Below are 20708 nucleotides of genomic sequence, written 5' to 3'. Positions count from 1 at the left end.
CGATGGTGACGCTCAGCCCTGAAAGGTGGAAACAGAGAAGCCAAGAGTCCTGTGTGCGTTTGGGAGACGTGTGTGTGCAGAACTCCCAAATCGCCTTCTCTAAAATTTCTCTACAATGTAGACACGAGGACTGTCCCCATTAGCAATGTTTGGTTTGAAGGCCACCATGAGGTGAGTTAAATATGGCTTGAAGGTGAGTGCCATGCTGGCCAGATGGGTAGGGAAGAGAGTAACAGAAGAGGCTGGAAAGGTAAACTGGAACCAGATTATGAAGCTGAGTGCATATCAGAATAAGACTTTCAACAGGACAAATGAGACTTTTAAACAAGAAAAGTTAGCATATCTGGGTCTCAATTTCCATATCTGTAGAGCTGAAATGAATGGACTAGATCATTTCCAAAGTTCCATCCTGCACAGAAATGAACGCTTGTGTTCTACTGCTGTCTCCTACAAGCCTCTAATTCTGTTTCTGTCTCCAATTTATTCTTCCGAATTTTTTGCCTCATAAAATAATTTTCCTGCTCACCTTTCTTCAGTTAGCACCATCCATCAAATTGTAAATGAAAATATGTTTTCTAATGTCTGGTAAACAGTAAATGCAGAAGTGCAGATCAATTCGAGAAATCCATTAACATTTTATGGTCATTGACTTGAGTCAGGCTGATTTTCTAGATTTAAATTCTCTCAGCCCCGTATCTGCAGGGTTGGTATAGACTTTAAAATGTCATTGGGGCTTCCCTGGTGGTGCAGTGGTTGAGAGTCTGCCTGCTGATGCAGGGGACACGGGTTCGTGCCCCGGTCCGGGAAGATCCCACATGCCGCGGAGCGGCTGGGCCCGTGAGCCATGGCCGCTGAGCCTGCAGGTCCGGAGCCTGTGCTCCACAACGGGAGAGGCCACAACAGTGAGAGGCCCGCGTACCGCAAAAAAAAAATTAAAATAAATAAAATAAAATGTCATAGTCTGCATATGATTGTTTGCATGCAATTACTGTCACTTTAAAGGGAGAGAGACCTGAGTTGGAACAGAAAAGGCAGAGATGACGTACCAAGAGGTTCTCTGGCTTGATGTCTCTGTGTACAATGCTGAGGGCATGGAGGTACCTGAGGGCGTTGGCCAGGTTGTACACCATGGCACTGCCATCTCTCTCAGTGTACTTGGTTGAAGAAGTAATTGCATCAAAGAGATCTCCACCCTAAAGGACACATAAAAGAACATATCAAAACATCGACAGTGGGGACTTCCCTGGTGGCACAGTGGTTTAGACTCTGCACTCTCAATGCAGAAGGCCAAGGTTCGATCCCTGGTCTGGGAACTAGATCCCACATGCATGCCGCAACTAAGAGTTTGCATGCCACAACTAAGGCGCCTGCGTGTCGCAACTAAGGAGCCCATCTGCCATAACTAAGACCCAATGCAACCAAATAAATAAATAAATAAATATTAAAAAAAACAAAACAAAACATCAACAGTGGCAGTTCTATGAAGGTATCAAAGAAAGCTCATCAGCCTGGAGTAGATGAAAAAAATGACACAAGTGCCACTAAAATTGATGATTATAAATAATGCAAGTTTCAAGGTAGCAAAACACTTTTCCAATTAGGTCCTTCAAGAATATTGTAAGTCTTGGGATTTGTCATCAATGAATTCTCTTGAAATCTCTCCATCCTCTTACTTTGACCAATTCCATCACCAGAAAAAGCTCAGTAGCTGTTTCCATCTCCTCAACCAGCATGATGATATTTGGATGTTTCACTCTGCGCAGTATCGACACTTCGTTCTCAATCAGATGCTCCTGTCAAAAAGGGTTTAGAGAGGTAGATCAGAAATTACAGAACCCTCTGCTCTACCCCTGTGTTCTGGAGGACAACACAGGCTGTAGATCTGACACTGAAGGAACAGAGACAAACCACACCCTGGCCCAGCTGGTGTCCCTAGGGACAGGACAAGTCAGCGTGACACCTCACTGTAACTAACAGAAAGACATCCTTCAATACATCCCTCGAGAACTTCCCTGGTGGCGCAGTAGTTAGGAATCCGCCTGCCAATGCAGGGGACACAGGTTTGAGCCCTGGCCCGGGAAGATCCCACATGCCTCAGAGCAACTAAGCCTGTGCGCCACAACTCCTGAGCCCACGTGCCACAACTACTGAGCCTGCGTGCCACAACTACTGAAGCTCACGCGCCTAGGGCCCGTGCTGTGCAACAAGAGAAGCCACCATAATGAGAAGCCCGCACACCGCAAAGAAGAGTAGCTCCCGCTCACCGCAACTAGAGAAAGCCCACACGCAGCAACAAAGACCCAACACAGCCAAAAATAAAATAAATAAATAAATTTATTAAAAAAAATACATCCCTCAAAAGGCTCGGCATGCTATCTGGCACATAAAACACACTCCTTCCTGTCTCTTCTTTATTTCTAACACCTTAAGAGGTTGTGATGCTATGAAAACTTGTGTACGCCACACTGTGCTTTGCAGTTCAGCTGGAATCACTTTTCCCTTTCAGTATACACTCAGAAATAAAGACTAGGCATGTAAGGAAATTTGGCATGCTTATGGGATACAACTTCTAGCATTACAAACATTTTTAGTTTTTAAACTATTACCAATATGAATTTGAATTTCATGTTGAAATTCATATAAAAAAGAAACTTTCTTCTTCTATGATTGGGTATGAAATCATTCACCAGATGGATGTTCCTTATCATCTTGTATTTCAGAAATCAGGAAACATATAGTACCATGGGGACCATCACTTCTCTGAAAATACCACCTGATTATCAGTCCTGGTGAGTAATGCAGTTGAGATCAGCACTGTAGCAAAACATTTACTCACGGCATTATTATTTTCAATACACCAACCCATGAATCATGAGCAACAATTGGTCTATGTTATTATGAGACATTAAAATCTCTCAACAATGTCATATTTGTTAATCCTCATTAACTGTAATAATAAATTGTTTAGAATTTAGGAAATGCTCTGTAAAAATTGCTAATTGCCCTATTACACACTCTAGGTTTTCAAATATAGCAAAATTTACCTTATAAGGGCTATCATTTACTACCTAAATATTCAATACACATATATGCATATATTCATATTATATGTTCGCGCGTGCGTGTGTGTGTGTGTGCACTTCCCTCTTACCGCCCCTTTTGCCTCCTTTGCTCTCATGAATTTCAACTAAATTTAGTGTTCTGCTGCAGTAGTAAGATAATTATCTCTAGTTCAGGATACCATTTATGGTTCCTCTCATCTTCATGCATCCACGTATACGTGTATTTTTACTCACAGCCATCTCAAATGCTTTTCGACAACAGGTGGAAGTATGAATTATAACAGATGAATAACTAACGTTCAGAGAAAATCTGTTGCTGGCTGCTGCTCATGGTGGGCGGTGTTTCTCTAGCATTGAATGCACTGTGTTTGTCCAGGTAGTCACTCAGTAAATGTTGGAAAATGACAGTGCAAATGCTGAACCAACAATGGGGGAAAGAAAAGAACCAACATGATCTAGGAATCTAGTCACTATCTGTCAGTCGCTGTGCAAGGTACTTGTGTAATGTCTTAACGCTTATCCTTAGAACAGTCCTGGGAGGCAGGGTGCACACCTAGGGTCCTGACATCCCAGTCCACATTTTTTGTACTGTACAATATCACCTTTCAAAGGGGGAGGCTTCAGTCAAAGTTGTAATTTTGCAAAATGACAGCTGCAAAGCTGACACTATTCAATTCCTTGAAAAGATAGGAACTAGAGGTAGTCTCACACCAACTTGGGAGTCAAGGCAGAACCACACCAGGCTTTGTACAGAAGAGAATCTATGCCCATTAATGAGCAGGGCTGGGAAGACTTAGACTGGCTTTGGAGTCAGCAGACAGGGAAGAACAGTGGTTCTCAGAACCTAGCCAACCACAGCTGGGAGGCCACAGGGCCCCCTGCGTGGTTCCAGTCTCACAGGGCAGCAGCAGTAGGCAGCAACAGAGCCCTGGTCCCTCCCAAGGGAAGCAGCTGTGCAGCCAACTCCTCGTGGCCACAGAGACAAAGGAAAGATGCAGCAAACCCTCCACATTTGTACACCTGTTTAGAAGCCTTTGGCTCATCTGTGCCAACCATGTCCTTAATCACAGTAACAAGCAGAGGCAGATGTACCTTTGTGAACATGTAAAGGCAACCAAATGAGTTTATTTCACTCTGTGTGAAGCCGAGACGACATGGTAGTAAAATGGGTGTTTGATTTTTAAGCTAAGTGGAACTATCACGTCAGTTCTCCTCCCTCCTCCCCATTTCCCCCAGGTTGGGAGAGTCTATAAATTTACCTCTCTTCAGGGGCTCGGTCTGTGATGCTAATTTAGAGTGACATACGTAAAATAATCCCCATCACCAGTACCCCAAGAATTCTCTCAAATTGGAGCTAAAATAAGGAGTCTACCACATACGGAGACCACACCTCCCCCAAGTTATCTTTTTCATTAAAAGGCACAACAGAGAGTCTTCTGAGACGCATTGTGGAACTTCTCCCAGGGCCTCTGGGCAGTGTCACATTTCAAACATTAAGTGAATACTGCAACATTTTCTCCACCATTATTTATTATCTCAGCTTACTGTATGCTACTCAACAATGGCTAGTATTCTATGCACATAGTGAAGGTTTTTGCTGGGATGTGGGAGTTATTAGCCTTTGTTTCCCAACCTCTGACGATGCATGTAAATACGTCTTTGAAGGAACAATCCTCTTTTTAACGTAAACCATCTTCAGAAGCAAAACAAAACAATGCACAAAAATCTTTCCAAACGTTATCTTCCTATTTCTTATGCAACCCGTATGTAATCTTTGTTTCTAATATATAAAAATGCTCTCTAGGTTACATTTTCCAGGGAAATATTTCTAAATACAATGTGAACATCACTTTTGTCTTGAACTGCACTGAACTTGCATTATTCAGTCATCTACCATTATTTATGTTAAGTGATTCATGATTCTAACTCCAAATAATTTACACATGAATCATTTCATGGCGGTGTTCCACGGTTTTGTATGTGAGAGTAAATGACAAAGAAAACTGCTCACTTGGCAAAGGATACCGCCCTATCCTTGGCCAGGGTGGTTTTTAACTGACAAAAGAGAGAGAGAGAGAGAGAGAGAGAGAGAGAGAGAGAGAGAGAGAGAGAGACAGCCAGAGAGAAACAGATTCACGGAATAAACAGCTCTCTCAAACCAAACGAATCATCTTGTCTCCAGTCCTTCCCTCCTGTGTCCTTTGTCTCACTGAATGAACCTGGCTGCCCAGAGCAGACAGGAATTCCACCCGGACCCTCCTTCCTGCATCCTCCTGCACAGCCAATCAATCACCGATCCCTGCCAGGTCAGCCTTCTCCATAGCCTCGGGATATATCCATTCCCATTTTATCCCTTTTGCCAATCTCTTATCTAGACCTCCAGGCACTTGCACAGGCGGTTTTGTCTGGAGCTCTCTTTCCCCGCTTCTTGGTGAACTCCTATTTACCCCTCAGCACCACATGAGACCTCACCTCCTCCAGGTGGCCTCCCCTGCTCAACTGTGACTGGATTAGGAGCCCCTCGAATTTGTTCTCAGTGCCCCTGCGCTCTGCTCCAACCACAGCCCTCACCCTGCTGTCCCGGAGCTTTCTGTTTACCTCGCCCTCCAGCAACTAGCACAGTCCGTTCTGAAGTGCTCAAGAAAGTGGAAGACATAAACACATCATGCCTGCTCTCGGTCAACAGTGGCTTTACAGCTGGTATATATATTGTGGGGTGAGTACTGCTGAGGATCATGCAGTGAGAGAGATGAGATGCTCAGATCGCTACCTGTAATTTCTGCGGTAGATGAGTGTGGTTGGTTGAATAACGGCCACACAAAGTTACCAAGCCTTAATGCCTGGAACTTGTTAATATTACTGTATTTGAAAAAATGTCTTTGGAGATGTGATTAAAGATACTGCAACGAAGAGATAACAGTGGATTTTCTGGGTGCCATCACAAGTGTCTTTAAGAGACAGAGGCAGAGGGAGATTTCACAGACAGAAAAGGAAAAACACACACACAGAAGACAGGGAGGTGAAGATGGAGGCAGGGTTTGGAGTGATGTGGCCACAAGCCAAGGAATACAGTCAGCCACCAGAAGCTACTTAGAATCAAGGTACAGATTCTCCCCTAAAGCTTCCAGAGGGAGTGTGCATTTCAGACTTAGCCGCCAGAACTGTGAGAAAATAAATTTCCGTTGTAAGCCACTAAGTTTGTGGTAATTTATTCCAACAGCCTCAGGAAACTACTACAATATACATTTGGATTTATGTCCTGCCTGGACCCATATCATGTAGATAATGAATGCAGAACTCCGGGAAGAGAAGGAAGGACCACTTCTAAGCACCACAACAGAAAGCTCAGGGCTTCATACACTATGGGAATTCAATAAATATTTAGAATGAATATTATTTAGAATACCAAACTTGGAAGAATTCTTAAATTTACAAACACCATAGCCTTCTCAAAAGCCTCCTTAAATTTGGCCCCAAGGTAGATCTTGCAAAAATCTCCTACGTGGCATGTAAATCAATAAAGTTACAACACTCCTTCACAACATACACAAAAATAAACTCAAAATGGCTTAAAGACTTAAATATAAGACAGGACACCATAAAACTCCCAGAAGAGAACACAGGCAAAACATTCTCTGACATTAATAATAGCAATGTTTTCTTAGGTCAGTCTCCCAAGGCAATAGAAATAAAAGCAAAAATAAACAAATGGGACCTGATTAAACTTATAAGCTTTTGCACAGCAAAGGAAACCATAAACTAAACAAAAAGACAACCTACAGACTGGGAGAAAATACCTGCAAAAATGATGCGACCAATGAGGATTTAATTTCCAAAATATATAAACAGCTCATACAACTCAATAACAAAATAACAAACAACCCAATCAAAACATGGGCAGAAGACCTAAACAGACATTTCTCCAAAGAAGACATACAGATGGCCAATAGGTACATGAAGGGATGCTCAACATCGCTAATTATCAGAGAAACGCAAATCAAAACTACATTCAGGTATCACTTCACATCAGTCAGAATGGCCATCATTAAAAAGTCTACAAATAATAAATGCTGGAGAGGGTGTCAAGAAAAGGGAACCCTCATACACTGTTGGTGGGAATTTAAATTGGTGCAGCTACTACGGAGAACAGTATGGAGGTTCCTTAAAAAACTAAAAATAGAGTTACCGTATGATCCAGCAATCCTACTCCTGGGCATATATCCAGAGAAAACTCTAATTTGAAAAGATAATGCAGCCCAGTGTTCATAGCAGCACTATATACTATAGCCAAGACATGGAAGCAACCTAAACGTCCATCAAAAAATGAATGGATAAAGAAAATGTGGTACATATATACAAGGGAATATTACTCAGCCATAAAAAGAATGAAATAATGCCATTTGCAGCAACATGGATGGACCTAGAGATTATCATACTAAGTGAAGTAAGTCAGACAGAAAAAGACAAATACCATATGATATCACTTATATGTGGAATCTAAAATATAACACAAATGAACGTATCTACAAAACAGAAACAGACTCACAGATATAGAAAACAAACTTATGGTTACCAAAGGGGAAAGGGGGTGGTAGAGGGATAAATTAGGAGTTTGGGATTAACAGATACAAGCTACTACATATAAAATACTGGGTTGGCCAGAAAGTTTGTTTGGTTTAAAGTAAAAATAAAAGACACATTTTTCATTTTCACGAAGAACTTTACTGAACAACAGATTCAGTAACCGAATGAGCTTTTTGGCCAAACCAGTAGATAAACAACCAGGTCCTACTATATAGCACAGGGAACTACTGTATATTCAATATCTTGTAATAACCTATAATGAAAAAGAATATGAAAAAAATACGTATGTATAATTGAGTCTCTTTGCTGTAAACCAGAAACTAACACAACATTATAAATCAATTTAAGAAAATCTCCTACTGAGGGACTTTCCTGGTGGTCCAGTGGCCCACACTCCCAGGGCAGGGGGCCCAGGTTCGAACCCTGGTCAGGGAACTAGATCCTGCATGCATGCCGCAACTAAGAGTTTGTATGCTGCAACTAAGAGTCCGCATGCTGCAATGAAGATCCCGTGTGCTGCAATGAAGACTCAGCACAGCAAAAATAAATAAATAATAAATAAATAAATATTTTTTTAAAAGAAAAAGAAAACTTCCTACTTGGAAGAACCCAACATGCTTTCCATCTTCTGGGCCTCTACTCAGGCTGCGCTGGCCGCCTCAAAAGCTTTTCTGTCATTACTGCCTACTCAAGCCGTACCTACTGCTCAAATCCAGCTCGAATGCTTCTTGCTCTAAGGCATCTCCACTGAGCACCTACTTCTCTCTCATGTGCTACCCTGAACTCCCATAACACTTTTACGGAACTGGTATTGTTAAATTACCTTATTCCTAGCACAGTATCTTGCACAAACATCAAATGTTAGGTAAACAAGTGAATTAATCGTGTACATTACAGAAAAGCAAACAGAAAACCAGAGGTTAAGAATTTTTCCCAGGTTCTTATTATAGGAACAAATGCATAAGTTGAACTTGGAGAGGGGATCATGGTAGATTGGCCAGTGTAGACTGGCTGTGCAACCAACTAGCCCAAAGGTCCAATCACTGCTCTGCTTCTGTGTGACTTTTGGGAAGCTATTTAATTTGAATTTCTGTTTCTTTATCTGTAAAATCAGTACATCTGTGTTGCAAGTCATTAAAGATAATGTGCAAAATGTCTATATGTCCAAGCCTGGATAGATAATACATTTTGATAAATGGATAGATAATACATTTTGGATAGATAATACATTTTGATAAATGGCTGATATTATTTTCATCATTATTACTTTTCTGTATACAACCCACAAGGCAGAGGTAACGAACGATGCCCCCGAAGAGTGGCTGAATACCTCCCCTTAGATTTTGTTTTAAAAAAGCAAATTCTGGGCTTCCCTGGTGGCACAGTGGTTGAGAATCTGCCTGCCAATGCAGGGGACACGCGTTCGAACCCTGGCCTGGGAAGATCCCACATGCCGCGGAGCAACTGGGCCCGTGAGCCACAACTACTGAGCCTGCGCATCTGGAGCCTGTGCTCTGCAACGAGAGGCCGCAACAGTGAGAGGCCCGCGCACTGCGATGAAGAGTGGCCCCTGCTGCCAAAAAAAAGCAAATTCTCTATATCAATTTTTTTCCTAAATATAAGCTTTAGTGGAAAAATCTACCTATTTAGAACAAAACAAGTATGGGATTAACAGATACAAACTACTTTACATAAAATAGATAAGTAACAAGGATTTACTGTATAGCACAGGGAATTATATTCAATATCCTATAATAACCTATAATGAAATATAATCTGAAAAAATTACTGAACCACTTTGCTGTACAACTGAAACTAACACAATATTGTAAGTCAACTATTCTTCAGTTTTTTTTTAAAGTTTTAACATTATAATTTTATATAGTCAATGTGGAAATAATTGTTCAAATAAGCAAAATATAAGGATGGAAATAAGTATATGATCATGAATTATAAAAATAAAATGACATTCAATAACAAAGAAAAATAAGATCCAAATGTTTGAAGTGACCTATTCATTTGCCTCAATACTTAGTGTACCAGACTGAATTTTTTTGCATAAAGATTTTTTTTTCAACTACTGAGACAGCTGCTTAAATTTTAATCACGTAAACAATATCCTTACCAGAGCAATTATTTTTAAACTTTTTTGAAAAAATACTTTAATACAGTTGTTTAGAACTTGGCTCCCCAAATTATGACACATTCTGCTTAAATCACACAATATCAGATACAAAGAGCAACACCTACTTACATATGGAGACAGGCTTTGCAGCTGAAAATGTAATAAAATTATTAGCACAATAACTGAAAACACACAGAATTAGTTAAAGAAAATTACATTTAGAAAAACCTTATTCAAAGAAAAGGGGGGCATTTTGCACAGACTCTGCTTCATTAGCTGTCACAATGTAGTAAAAAAAAAAAAAAAAGTGTATGACAAATTTGTCTATTGGATTTTCCATTCTGGGTCTCTGAGAAGACTCTTCTAACACTGTATCATAATATTTTAAATTTCCTGTTAAAAATACACAATTTTGTAAATGTCTGATGAAGAATAGTTTTAGGAGGTCCATAAATATAAAACCACTACTATCACATCAAATCCTCCTAGCTATAACTTAATAATATTGACAGTTAACACGTGTTAAATTCTTGTTATATACTGGTACTTTTCTACATGTTTTCTATGCCTTAATTCAATTAATTCACAATAACCTATGCCTTCGATATTATTAACAACTGCATTTTATAGGAAGAAACAGAGGCACACAGGGGTTAACTAATTTTTCCAAGGTCATACAGCAAAAAGAGGCAGAGCCAGAATTAAACTTTACACAATCTGGCTCTAGAGTAATACTGTTCAATAGAAATGTGATCCACACATGTAAATTTAAGTTTTCTAGTAGCCATGTTAAAAAATATAAAAAGTAGGTAAAATGTATAACTCATTTAACCCCATATATCCAAGATATTATCATTTCAACATGTAATCAAATACAAAAGATATTAATGAAGTATCTTACATTCTTCTTTCTGCATTGTCTTCAAAATCTGTTGTGTTTTACACTGAGAGTACATTTCAGTTCAGACTGGCCATACTTCAAGTGCTCAGCACCACAAGCGCGAGGAACTCAGAGTTGGACCATGAGATCTAGAAACTTCTGTCTCTTTTTTTCAATTAATTAATTTATTTATTTATTTTTGGCTGTGTTGGGTCTTCGTTGCTGTGCGTGGGCTTTCTTTAGTTGCGGCGAGCAGGGGCTACTCTTCATTGCGGTGCACGGGCTTCTCATTGCGGTGGCTTCTCTTGTTGCGGAGCATGGGATCTAGGCACACAGGCTTCAGTAGTTGTGGCTCGCGGGCTCTAGAGTGCCGGCTCAGTAGTTGTGGCGCACAGGCTTAGTTGCTCCACAGCATGTGGGATTTTCCCAGACTAGGGCTCAAACCCGTGTCCCCTGCATTGGTAGGTGGATTCTTAACCACTGCGCCACCTTCTAGGGAAGGCCCTAGAGCTTGCTCTCTTAACTGCTATGCTACTTGCCAGAAAGGAATCTAAAAAGGTCTTTGTCATCACTATTGTAGAATATTTATCCTTTCAAATATAGTTGAAATGGCAGTAATCTAGCAGCATTCTATCATTTGATTTTTTTTCCCAGTCCCATCTTCAGAGTAGGACAGAGAAAAAAGTTCATCCACTTGGGGAGACAATCCATGGTGTTTCTGCACATCCCACATCATCTTTAGTTACAAACTATCTTTCCAAGTATGTCTGTATAGCAAACACCCTTGGAACACAGAGACAGGGTCTCCCCCAGGGGTGGACGGCGATTTGTTTCCTGACCATGATAATAAAAATAATGCTCTCCTCTGGGGCAGAGGCTGGGTAGGATGCTAGTGGCCGCCTCATAAGATTGGGGGGGTTCCTAAGCTTGGGGGTCCTCCACTGTGACACAAACCCACTGTGTGGACAGCATCCAGCTGGGCCCCTCTGCATCACTTCTGTGGGCTTTGGGAACCAGTGCAAGCATGGAGCTCATGCTAGCTGCTGTGGCACCAGTAGTAGTTTTTGTCTCTGACCCAGGAATCTTGTGTCTTCTGCCACATCTACAAAGCTGGAAGGCTAATTTCTTAGTTTGAAAAGTCTCAGAACCCTCACAGTTCTTGAGGCACCTTTTGTGTGTTGCTGGGTTTTGATATAGACATCTCCCAGAGAGAAGAACTTGTATTTTTCAATGGTTAGGACAGAGATCAAATCAATTTACTGTTTTAGGATTAAGGTTTCTGAAAAATGGCAGGGGAAAAAAAGCTTGATAAGGTTTCCCCTGCTACTATCAGCAGACTATTCCTATTATGATCTTGTCAAATCACCACTTAAATTCCTTCACCGCAGTAAACATCTCTAAGTTTTTTCAGTTTCTTTTACAAAACAGTTATGTATACTGTACCTTTCCACAACATTTGGCTTTGTCTATAATCTTTAGGGCAAACTCCTTTCCTGTGGACCTATGGAATAATCAGAGGAAGGCCATTTAAAGACATAAATCAAAGACACCATCCATCCTGATTTCCTCTACAGCACAGACCCAGGGAAAAAAGAGTGGCTTCCTTCTCTATACACCAGAGAGGATGCTAAGTGGGGTCAGGGAGAAAAATACCCACAAAAGATTTTTTTAAAACCCACAAAGCCACACTGTCAATCTCCTTTTATAAGTATTAATCATTACAATATTAAGTAACTCACATATTTAAAGTATTTAAATTCTGTTGTATCAGACTTGGACAAGAAGCTGTTCTTCCATACTTAAATCTCAAAAATAGTTCTCTTAGGAGACAGAATAAAATTAAGAAAAATGAATCAAAGTAACAGAAAATTTTCTTTTATCAATGTCTTTACATGAGTCCATTAGTCACTAATTAGCCCATAATTCAAAACTGAAAAGTCCCTAGACTTTCAGTTTCTATTTCTCAGCCAAAACTCCACTTAGGATCCGGTGCCACCTTATCCACACCTTTAAGCGTCCATATCTGGTACTAGAGATGTCATTCATTTGACACAAGAGTCCTGATGTTGTTATTTAACTTTTAATCACCTTTAGTATAATTTAATCTGAACATGTCAAAAATACATCTTTTAGAATAGGAAAGCAGTTCAAGAAAGACCACTGTGGTATTCTTGGAATAGGTTAGTTCTCTCAAGCACAAGCTGCTTTTGCCAGGGGGTCACGGTACACACTGATGAGACCGACCTTGGAAGAATAACTTTTATTTAAACTGCTTCTCCATAATGGAAACCAAACACTGCCTCAGATTTCTAATGAGTCTTCAGATTTCATATTTTAGATGCTTGTTGCTTGAGCAGCAATCTGTGTACCAGAGCTAAGCAGAGGGGCTTAGAAGACAGGGAGCTACGTTGTGTACCATATAAGGAGCAGTAAAGCTTCACTGGCGATGTAGCAGAACAGGAAAACTGTAGTCACCAGAACTTTCTGGAAAACTCCCCCTCACCCATCTCCCACCACCACAACAAAAATTACCACTTAGAACAGCTAGAATAACAGGCTATAAACACAAAGACTCTAATCTGAGTCTTTTCCAGTTTTAATATTGTTTACAAAAGGCCTGGAATGTAACAGAATGGATTTGTTACCATATGAGAAAATAGGACCTTAAACAAAATAAGGCTGGACAAGCAAAAATATAATTTTAATATGAGCAAAAGTTGGCTGATTCTGATATTGAATAAAGTCAGAGCTCATGTATCCTGAACTACTGATAATATGCAATTAATTATTAGCTGAGAGGGTTAATGACTTAATATAAGTACAGCACTGAGAACAGAGCCTGGCACAGATAAGCGCTATAGGAGATTTTTTTTTTTTTTTTAAATGAATCGTACTCTTTCCCATTTTTCTCTGGCTCATGGATGAGACCTGATATATCTCCCAAAGTACAAAGCAGTTTTATATTCTACATGTATACATACATTTTCCCCTGTCAAGTTGCCTGTGGGCATGCAAAACACTAGCCCTAAGAGTAGACTCTTTAAGAAGGCCTTTCGTTCATTCAGATAAGAATAAACTCCAAAGGAGAAACGTATGTGTCGGTGAACAAACCATTATCCTCACTACCTGCTCACCTGTCCATGCACTCTTTGACTACTGCAAAGTTGCCATCACCAATAACCTTCCCGATTTTGTACTTCTCAAGAAGAGGTGACGATTCAGAGTACCTGTTTCCATTCACACCTGCAAAAAAGGATAAACACAAAGTCTAGTGAACACATCACATTTCACCTCGATTCCTACAGACGGGTGAAATAATAAATCACAATGGAGTTATTTCTAAATCTGTGGTAAAACTAAAGAAAATCCTCTGAGCGTATTCTCTCAATAGAACACCTGAGCCACCCATTTCCTTTTGGCCTTGTTGGTTGGAATCAGAAACCAACAAAATCAATAAACCTGACAAACCCCTGAAATATCAGCTGAAAATAAGTGATTAGCTTTGGGTGAAAGGGAAGTCTAACCAAAACTCTGTAAACTTTTTGTCAACTCTGGAGAAAGGGGGAGGGGATGATGATGGGGACTTAATCTTAGAAATTCTCTCTTCAAGATTTTCTAGTAAAGAAAATTCTGGCCACTTAGGATACCTTGTTAAGGCTAATTTCTGGCTCAAAGTGTCCTCAAAAAGGAGAGGGGGGAGGGGCAGGAGAAGGAAGTGGTTAAGATCGACCACTTTTCACAATGTATCCCCAGTGCCCTGTACATAGCTGACATCAAACAAAGAAACCCACTTAAAGATATCTAAGAACAAGGAAAGTCTACATTTAGGAATTGTGAGCCGATTGCCACTAAGGAAAAATAAAGGAAACCCAAGACTAAAATCTGAAATTGGGTAGCTTAATTAACGAGATTCTATACATATTGATGTGACCCCTGCCCAATAAGGCTAAACAGGCTAACTGGTGTCATGATCCCATTGCTGTTTAGGGAGACAATTTAGCACAAGTGGGTTTGGGGGGCGACCAAGCTCACATGGATGGCTTCCCTTACAAAAGTAATCATAGGGCTTCCCTGGTGGCGCAGTGGTTGAGAATCTGCCTGCCAATGCAGGGGACACGGGTTCAAGCCCTGGTCTGGGAAGATCCCACATGCCGCGGAGCAACTAGACCCGTGAGCCACAACTACTGAGCCTGCGCGTCTGGAGCCTGTGCTCTGCAACAAGAGAGGCCGCGATAGTGAGAGGCCCACACACCGCGATGAAGAGTGGTCCCCGCTCGCCGCAACTAGAGAAAGCCCTCGCACAGAAACGAAGACCCAACACAGTCAAAAATAATAAATAAATAATATTTTTTTTAAAAAAAAGTAATCATAGGCTGAGAACTACCTTCAGGACTCATGCAACGATCAAGTTCAGGCCCGCCATTTACATTGGAAGAAGATCGGCCATGTGCAGAAATCTGCTGAAAGAGGAGAGTGCCCATTACTTATCAGGATAAGTTTCCGAATCTTTAGCTAGCTCATCCTTAAGAGAACAGAAAATGCTTATATAATAGAATGCAAAAAAAGTAAAATAAAATGGTACAGAAACAGAGGAAGCATCCCCTTGCTTCTCATCTCACCTTTCTCCCTATATACAATCCCATTAGTACAGTTCTTCCTTAGATACAGTATTTTCAATTCATATTAGTATCAGGAAAATCATGTTACTCTTCTTTGATACTGTGTTACTTCTGATCTCAACGATGTAAAATAAGGAGACTTTCACGGCATCACCCATGAACAAGGTAGTTACTAGCGGCACAAGAAGGCTTAGAACTATAGATAATTACAAGAACGTCAGCACAGAGTCCCCAGATCCCACATTCCCCACCCTTCCCCACACCCTGGCTGACCACCAGAGTCCCTGCTAGGGTCGAGCTCTTCTCAGAAGTCCAGCCCCATGTCCGGGAGTGCATCACCTTCCACACCCTCCTGTAGTTTCAGGACCCAGAGAACAGCCCTGGCTCAATCAACTCCTTTGCCACCCTAAGACAGCAGGAATTCCTCTGAAGCATCATAAGAAGTTTTTTTTACTAGGAACCAGAGGGGAATAAGAGATAAAGCTTTTAGGTAGGTTCCAACTTCACAAAAAGCTGAAGTTCCCAGTCTAACACAGAAATATCTCTAGTTCTTAGGTAAACTGAAAAACTCATATCATGACTATTATTCATATATGTATTACTATTTTGTTTTATTATTTCTTTTATTATTCTGTAGGCTTATGGAATTTTTTCTTAATTTCCAAGGGTTATTACACTTTCAAACTCAATCTTTTCTCTTTCATCTTTAATGTTCTTTCTTCTCTTTCAAAAAAAAAAAAAAAAGTATTCCTTTCAGGAGTTTAAACATCAAAAGACTTACCAAATACTGAGAAGCATCTTTGGCATGTTTTGTGCTGGTATGTTTACTTGCTTGCCTCTATGCCCAAACTATCCTGGCAGCTTCTGCCCCCGAGCAGCTGTGCCTTCTTCATCCCTGCATCCTCCATGTGCAGCACAGGGCCTGGTGCACACACTACTTAATTCACACTTGCTAAATGAAAGCACAGATAGCATAGGTCTAGGGCAGGGACCTACCCTTCCCACAGTGCCCACAAGCCGGAGACACTGAGTCCACCCTCTTCCTCTGGGTGAAGTGGAGAAGCCCACAGATGCTGAGTTTGGTTCAATCCAGGAAACCCCAATACTTACATTCCTTCCAACAGGATCACCCAGAAGTTCTTTGGGGATAAAATACGAGCCTCAAGAATGAGAGGCACGTAAAACTTAGGCTGTTTTCTCAGGTCCCACGTAACCACACCTGTGTGGACAGTAAAACCAGGAGCGGCGTGTCCTGCTAGGAAACCCAGGGCCACGGAAAAGCAGTGGTGACAGCCACCAAATGAGCCCCCTCCTCAGGGGCAAACACACCTCTCATAAGTGTCTGTGTCCTACACGCTGACAGGGGAGTAGTCGTGCAGGAACGTGGGTGTGCGTGTGGGTCGCTTTCTGGCCACCCTTAACCTGATGAAAACGCTGCAGCCGGATGAACGCCTGGCTCCTCAATCACTGTTTCCTCACAATACAGGTAATTTGGTGGACAAAGTTTTTCAAAATGGAGTTTTGTTTGTTTTATTCTTTTTTTTTTTTTTTTTCCTGCTGAAATTGAAGGCGAGTCCAAATCCAGCAGGAGTCTATGCTAGGATGTTTAAAAGCTAGACTTTTAAAATCAAGCCCCAGACAGGGAACATAAAAGGAAGCTGAAAAGAAAACCACAGCATTCTCTGCTCCATTCATGGCCACAGCAACTACCCCAGTCCTGGTTGTCCTCGGCTTCTCTCGGCACCTCTACCAGAGGCCTCCTCAGTTCCATCAGTCTCTCCCACTCCACAATTATAGCCAGAGAAGCTTTTCCGAAGAATAGTTCTGACATCGCCCCTAGGATCCCAGAAACTCATTGGGTCTTCGTTACCAACAGACTAACCCACACGTCTTCAGCATGGCACTCAGGTCATGATTTATCCCCTTACCTACCTGTCCAACTTGTTTCCCACCACTTTTTTTCCATGTATTTCACACGTACATTAACTCCAATAATCTTTCTTTTTTTTTAAATTTTTTTGAGTAGCTTTATTTATTTGTTTATTTATTTTTGGCTGTGTTGGGTTTTCGTTGCTGTGTGCAGGCTTTCTCTACTTGCGGTGAGCGGGGGCTACTCTTCGTTGCGGTGCACAGGCTTCTCACTGCGGTGGCTTCTCTTGTGGAGCACAGGCTCTAGGCACACGGGCTTCAGTAGTTGTGACACGCGGGCTCAGCAGTTGTGGCACATGGGCTCTAGAGCACAGGCTCAGTAGTTGTGGCGCACGGGCTTAGTTGATCTGTGGCATGTGAGAACTCCCCGGACCAGGGCTTGAACCCGTGTCCCCTGCATTAGCAAGTGGATTCTTAACCACTGCGCCACCAGGGAAGTCTCCAATAATCTTTTGGTTTTCTTTGAAATGTTGCTAAAACTTCCTAAGTCTTAATTTTCTGCTCTGAATATAGGGATAGGAGCAGCAGCTAGCGCAAAGATATGCTAAAGAATTAAAATTAGCTCATGCACGTAAAATCATTTAGCACAATCACTGACATGTAACAATAACTCAATATTAGTTATTAGTATTTTTCCTCAAAACACCTAGCATAGGGCCTTGAAGTGAGTGTCAGAGAAATGCTTTTGGGTTATTGAACGTACAATAGCTATAAGCGATCTTTTGCTAAATAATTCATTCGAAGTCTGTTCCACTTCTAATCCAACTCTTCCTAGATTGAAAACTGTCAGTCATGGGAATAAGAGATCCAAATTAAACTCATATCAGCCACGTTCTTAATGGAATAAAGATAAGAAGAATGTCATTTTGGGGAAAGTTTTAGATCTCGAAAGATAACTGGAAAGATCCCCTTTGATCACGACTTGCCTCTAGGTTACAGGGATGGGGGAGGTGGACTGTTGATGTCGGGGAGCAGCAGTGGACAGTGGCTGGCTTGCCTGAATGTCTGTATCTCACAGCCCAGAATGGGGCAGCCTCACGCCCTCAGGACACAGCTGGCTGGGTCCAGCCTGGGCACTGAAGGAACCATCTGCCTTCCCAACACTCAGAGCCGGAGGGAGTGTGCAGCGTGCAGACCCCACGCCCACTGCTGAGGTCCGAAGACCTGCCTTCCCCCAGGCCTGCTTGCTCAGCTCTCCTGGAAGCAGGTAACATTCTTCTCACAGGTCTCTTTCTTGAGCTAATTTGAGTAAGTTAGTTCATCGCAAGCTGATATGTTCTGACTCAAGGGCTAAGAAGGAAGTCTTGGAAGGAGCTAAAATGCAGGCATTTTTACCTCTTTGTACATTTTCACATGGATGCGTGACTCTCTGGAGTGTTTACTGAGCTCCTGTCAACCCCTGTAACTTTCTCAATGTTTCTTTTGATTAAACCCCCATTCCCACCTATCCTGATTCCCTGTACAGTCCAGCAATTACAAACCTGGTTTGTGCTGGGATTCAGAGGCGGCAAGGAGCCAGAACAGGTGGTGGAAGCTGGTCCTCCAGCAACTGGGCTGAAGCCCGGCCTCGGAGGCTGCCTCATGGGCAGGGTGAGGGCGCAGGCCCACGTGAGAGGCTACTTTCATGTGTACCTGACAAAAGTTTTCACTAAATCACCAGGAAATGCAGCTTTCTTAGCAAGGAATGATGGCAAGAAGATTACTTTTCAAGACTCTCAAACAGAATGATTTTTTTTCAAAGTGCTAAACCTCAAGCATTTAAAAACTAGAGAGTTAACAGAAGTGACATAACTGATTACCTGCCCCAATATGTTCCTTTATTTGAAAATAAAGCTTTCATGCAGAAAATGAAAACATAAAGAAATGAGGGAATCATCTTATTATTACACAGCTCAACAGACAGGACATGATTAGACCCACAGACAGTTTTCCTTTCTTCCCTCAGCTACAACCTGTGCTGGCTGCAAAGGATGCAAAGATGTAGGGCCAAGGTCATTACTGCCGGAAGCTTGCAGTCTCAGGAAGAGGCATGTGTGCACCCTTAAAACCCTTCCCAGAAACCTCACCTAACCATTTGAAGGTTCCTTCTGATGGTTACAAACGCCCGTGAGGATCCATGAGAGGGAACCACTTCACTACAGCACGAATCTGCACTGGGCGTGCTGGAATCACACCGCTAGCAATTAAGCTCACGTGACCTCCTGGCAACGAAGCCTGGTGCTCTGAGAATCCAAGAAAAGCTGGGTATTCACCAAGATCTCTGGACAGATCCCTGGCAAACGTGAAATGTCTATTGTTATATATAAAGCAAAGCATTCCCGGTGCCCTGAGAGACATGCAGACAAAAGAGGAAGGAAAACACTAGGGCAAAAGCTATGACTACAGAATTCCCACCATTTACCAGGCAGAATTTATGGATTTCCCTGTCCCTTGTAAGAGAACTATTCTCTTATTGAAGCAAGGAGAGATTAAAATATGGCATTCCTGATTAAAACCTGTCCCATTTCTATTGTTCAACTAAACATTTTTTTTTTAAATCTCTTAAAATTCTAATGAGCTTTCATGCTTCCATCACCAACCAGGAAAATGAGACAGCACGAAGACTGTGCCTAGATGCTGCATTTGGGTGAGCTGCTCCTCAGTAAAGCATAAACGGATGGCAGCAACTGGGTTCTTTCAAGATATCTTCCATAATTACTAACTGGTTCAAAAAGATGTGATGATGTTTAGCGGTGGGGAGCAGAGGGGACATATTTCCTGGTGAGTGAAGGAAGGAAAGTGATTAAAAAGACTGAAGGCATTGCCGAGCACATTCTCTGGGACCTGCTCCACTGTGCCACCACCTACCTACTCTCTGGCAGCAGCAGCTCCATTTTTATGAGTATGCAAGGAAGGAAAATGCACAAGAAGCCACTTCTGCTAAGAACTTTTTAAAAAAGACTTGAAAACAAGCAGAAAAATCTATACAGTACTCTCAACTAGATTCATTTAAAAGGGCATTCAGGGCTGAGAAAGTACATTTGATAATCATTAACATGCCAGCTTTCCACATTTTTAGTAAGGAAGTTAAGTCAAAGTGCCCTACATTAAATTTCTTCCTATTTCTACAAAACTTAGAATTTAAAGAGAATGTTAAGTGCTATACTAAAATTGTGAAGTTTTGTTCAGAAATAGGCAATTCTCAAAAAAATGTAGTAAAAATAGTTCTCTTAATGCTACTTAATAGAACTACTTAATAGTCCCAACTTCATTTTGGTTTTTCATAAAAGGAAGCATTTGAACAGAATCTAGCAGATATACTTGCGTAGTGAGTTGACTTTCTCGAATGCATCTTGGAAAACAGCACTACGATTCAATTTTTAAGTGGCCTACTGCAGGGGTCAGAAACATTTTCCGTAAAGGGCCAGAGAGTCATTTTAGCCTTTGTGGGTCATATGGTCTTTGTCACAACTACTCAACTCTGCTGTTGTACCGTGAAAACAGCCATAGACCAAATGGAAACAAATGAG

General features: G+C 41.5%; 1 protein-coding gene across 4 annotated transcripts in view; it reads right to left on the bottom strand.

The window, feature by feature from the left end:
- Window positions 1–20708, bottom strand: part of DCLK2 (doublecortin like kinase 2) — a 156738-nt gene that overhangs the window by 21103 nt on the left and 114927 nt on the right. For 2 of the 4 annotated variants that reach the window (XM_060012128.1, XM_060012130.1), the window contains 5 exons: window positions 15036–15111; window positions 13786–13894; window positions 12095–12152; window positions 1674–1793; window positions 1047–1193 (listed from right to left, as the gene is read on the bottom strand). In XM_060012128.1, the coding sequence (XP_059868111.1) occupies window positions 1047–1193; window positions 1674–1793; window positions 12095–12152; window positions 13786–13894; window positions 15036–15111 (510 nt within the window). The remainder of the gene's footprint in view (window positions 1–1046; window positions 1194–1673; window positions 1794–12094; window positions 12153–13785; window positions 13895–15035; window positions 15112–20708) is intronic. The other 2 variants (XM_060012129.1, XM_060012131.1) reach the window with 1 other exon arrangement.

This window comes from Delphinus delphis, chromosome 5, assembly GCF_949987515.2.
Source record: "Delphinus delphis chromosome 5, mDelDel1.2, whole genome shotgun sequence".
Taxonomy (NCBI): Eukaryota; Metazoa; Chordata; class Mammalia; order Artiodactyla; family Delphinidae; genus Delphinus; species Delphinus delphis.
This window is presented reverse-complemented; position numbering and strand designations above follow the sequence as displayed.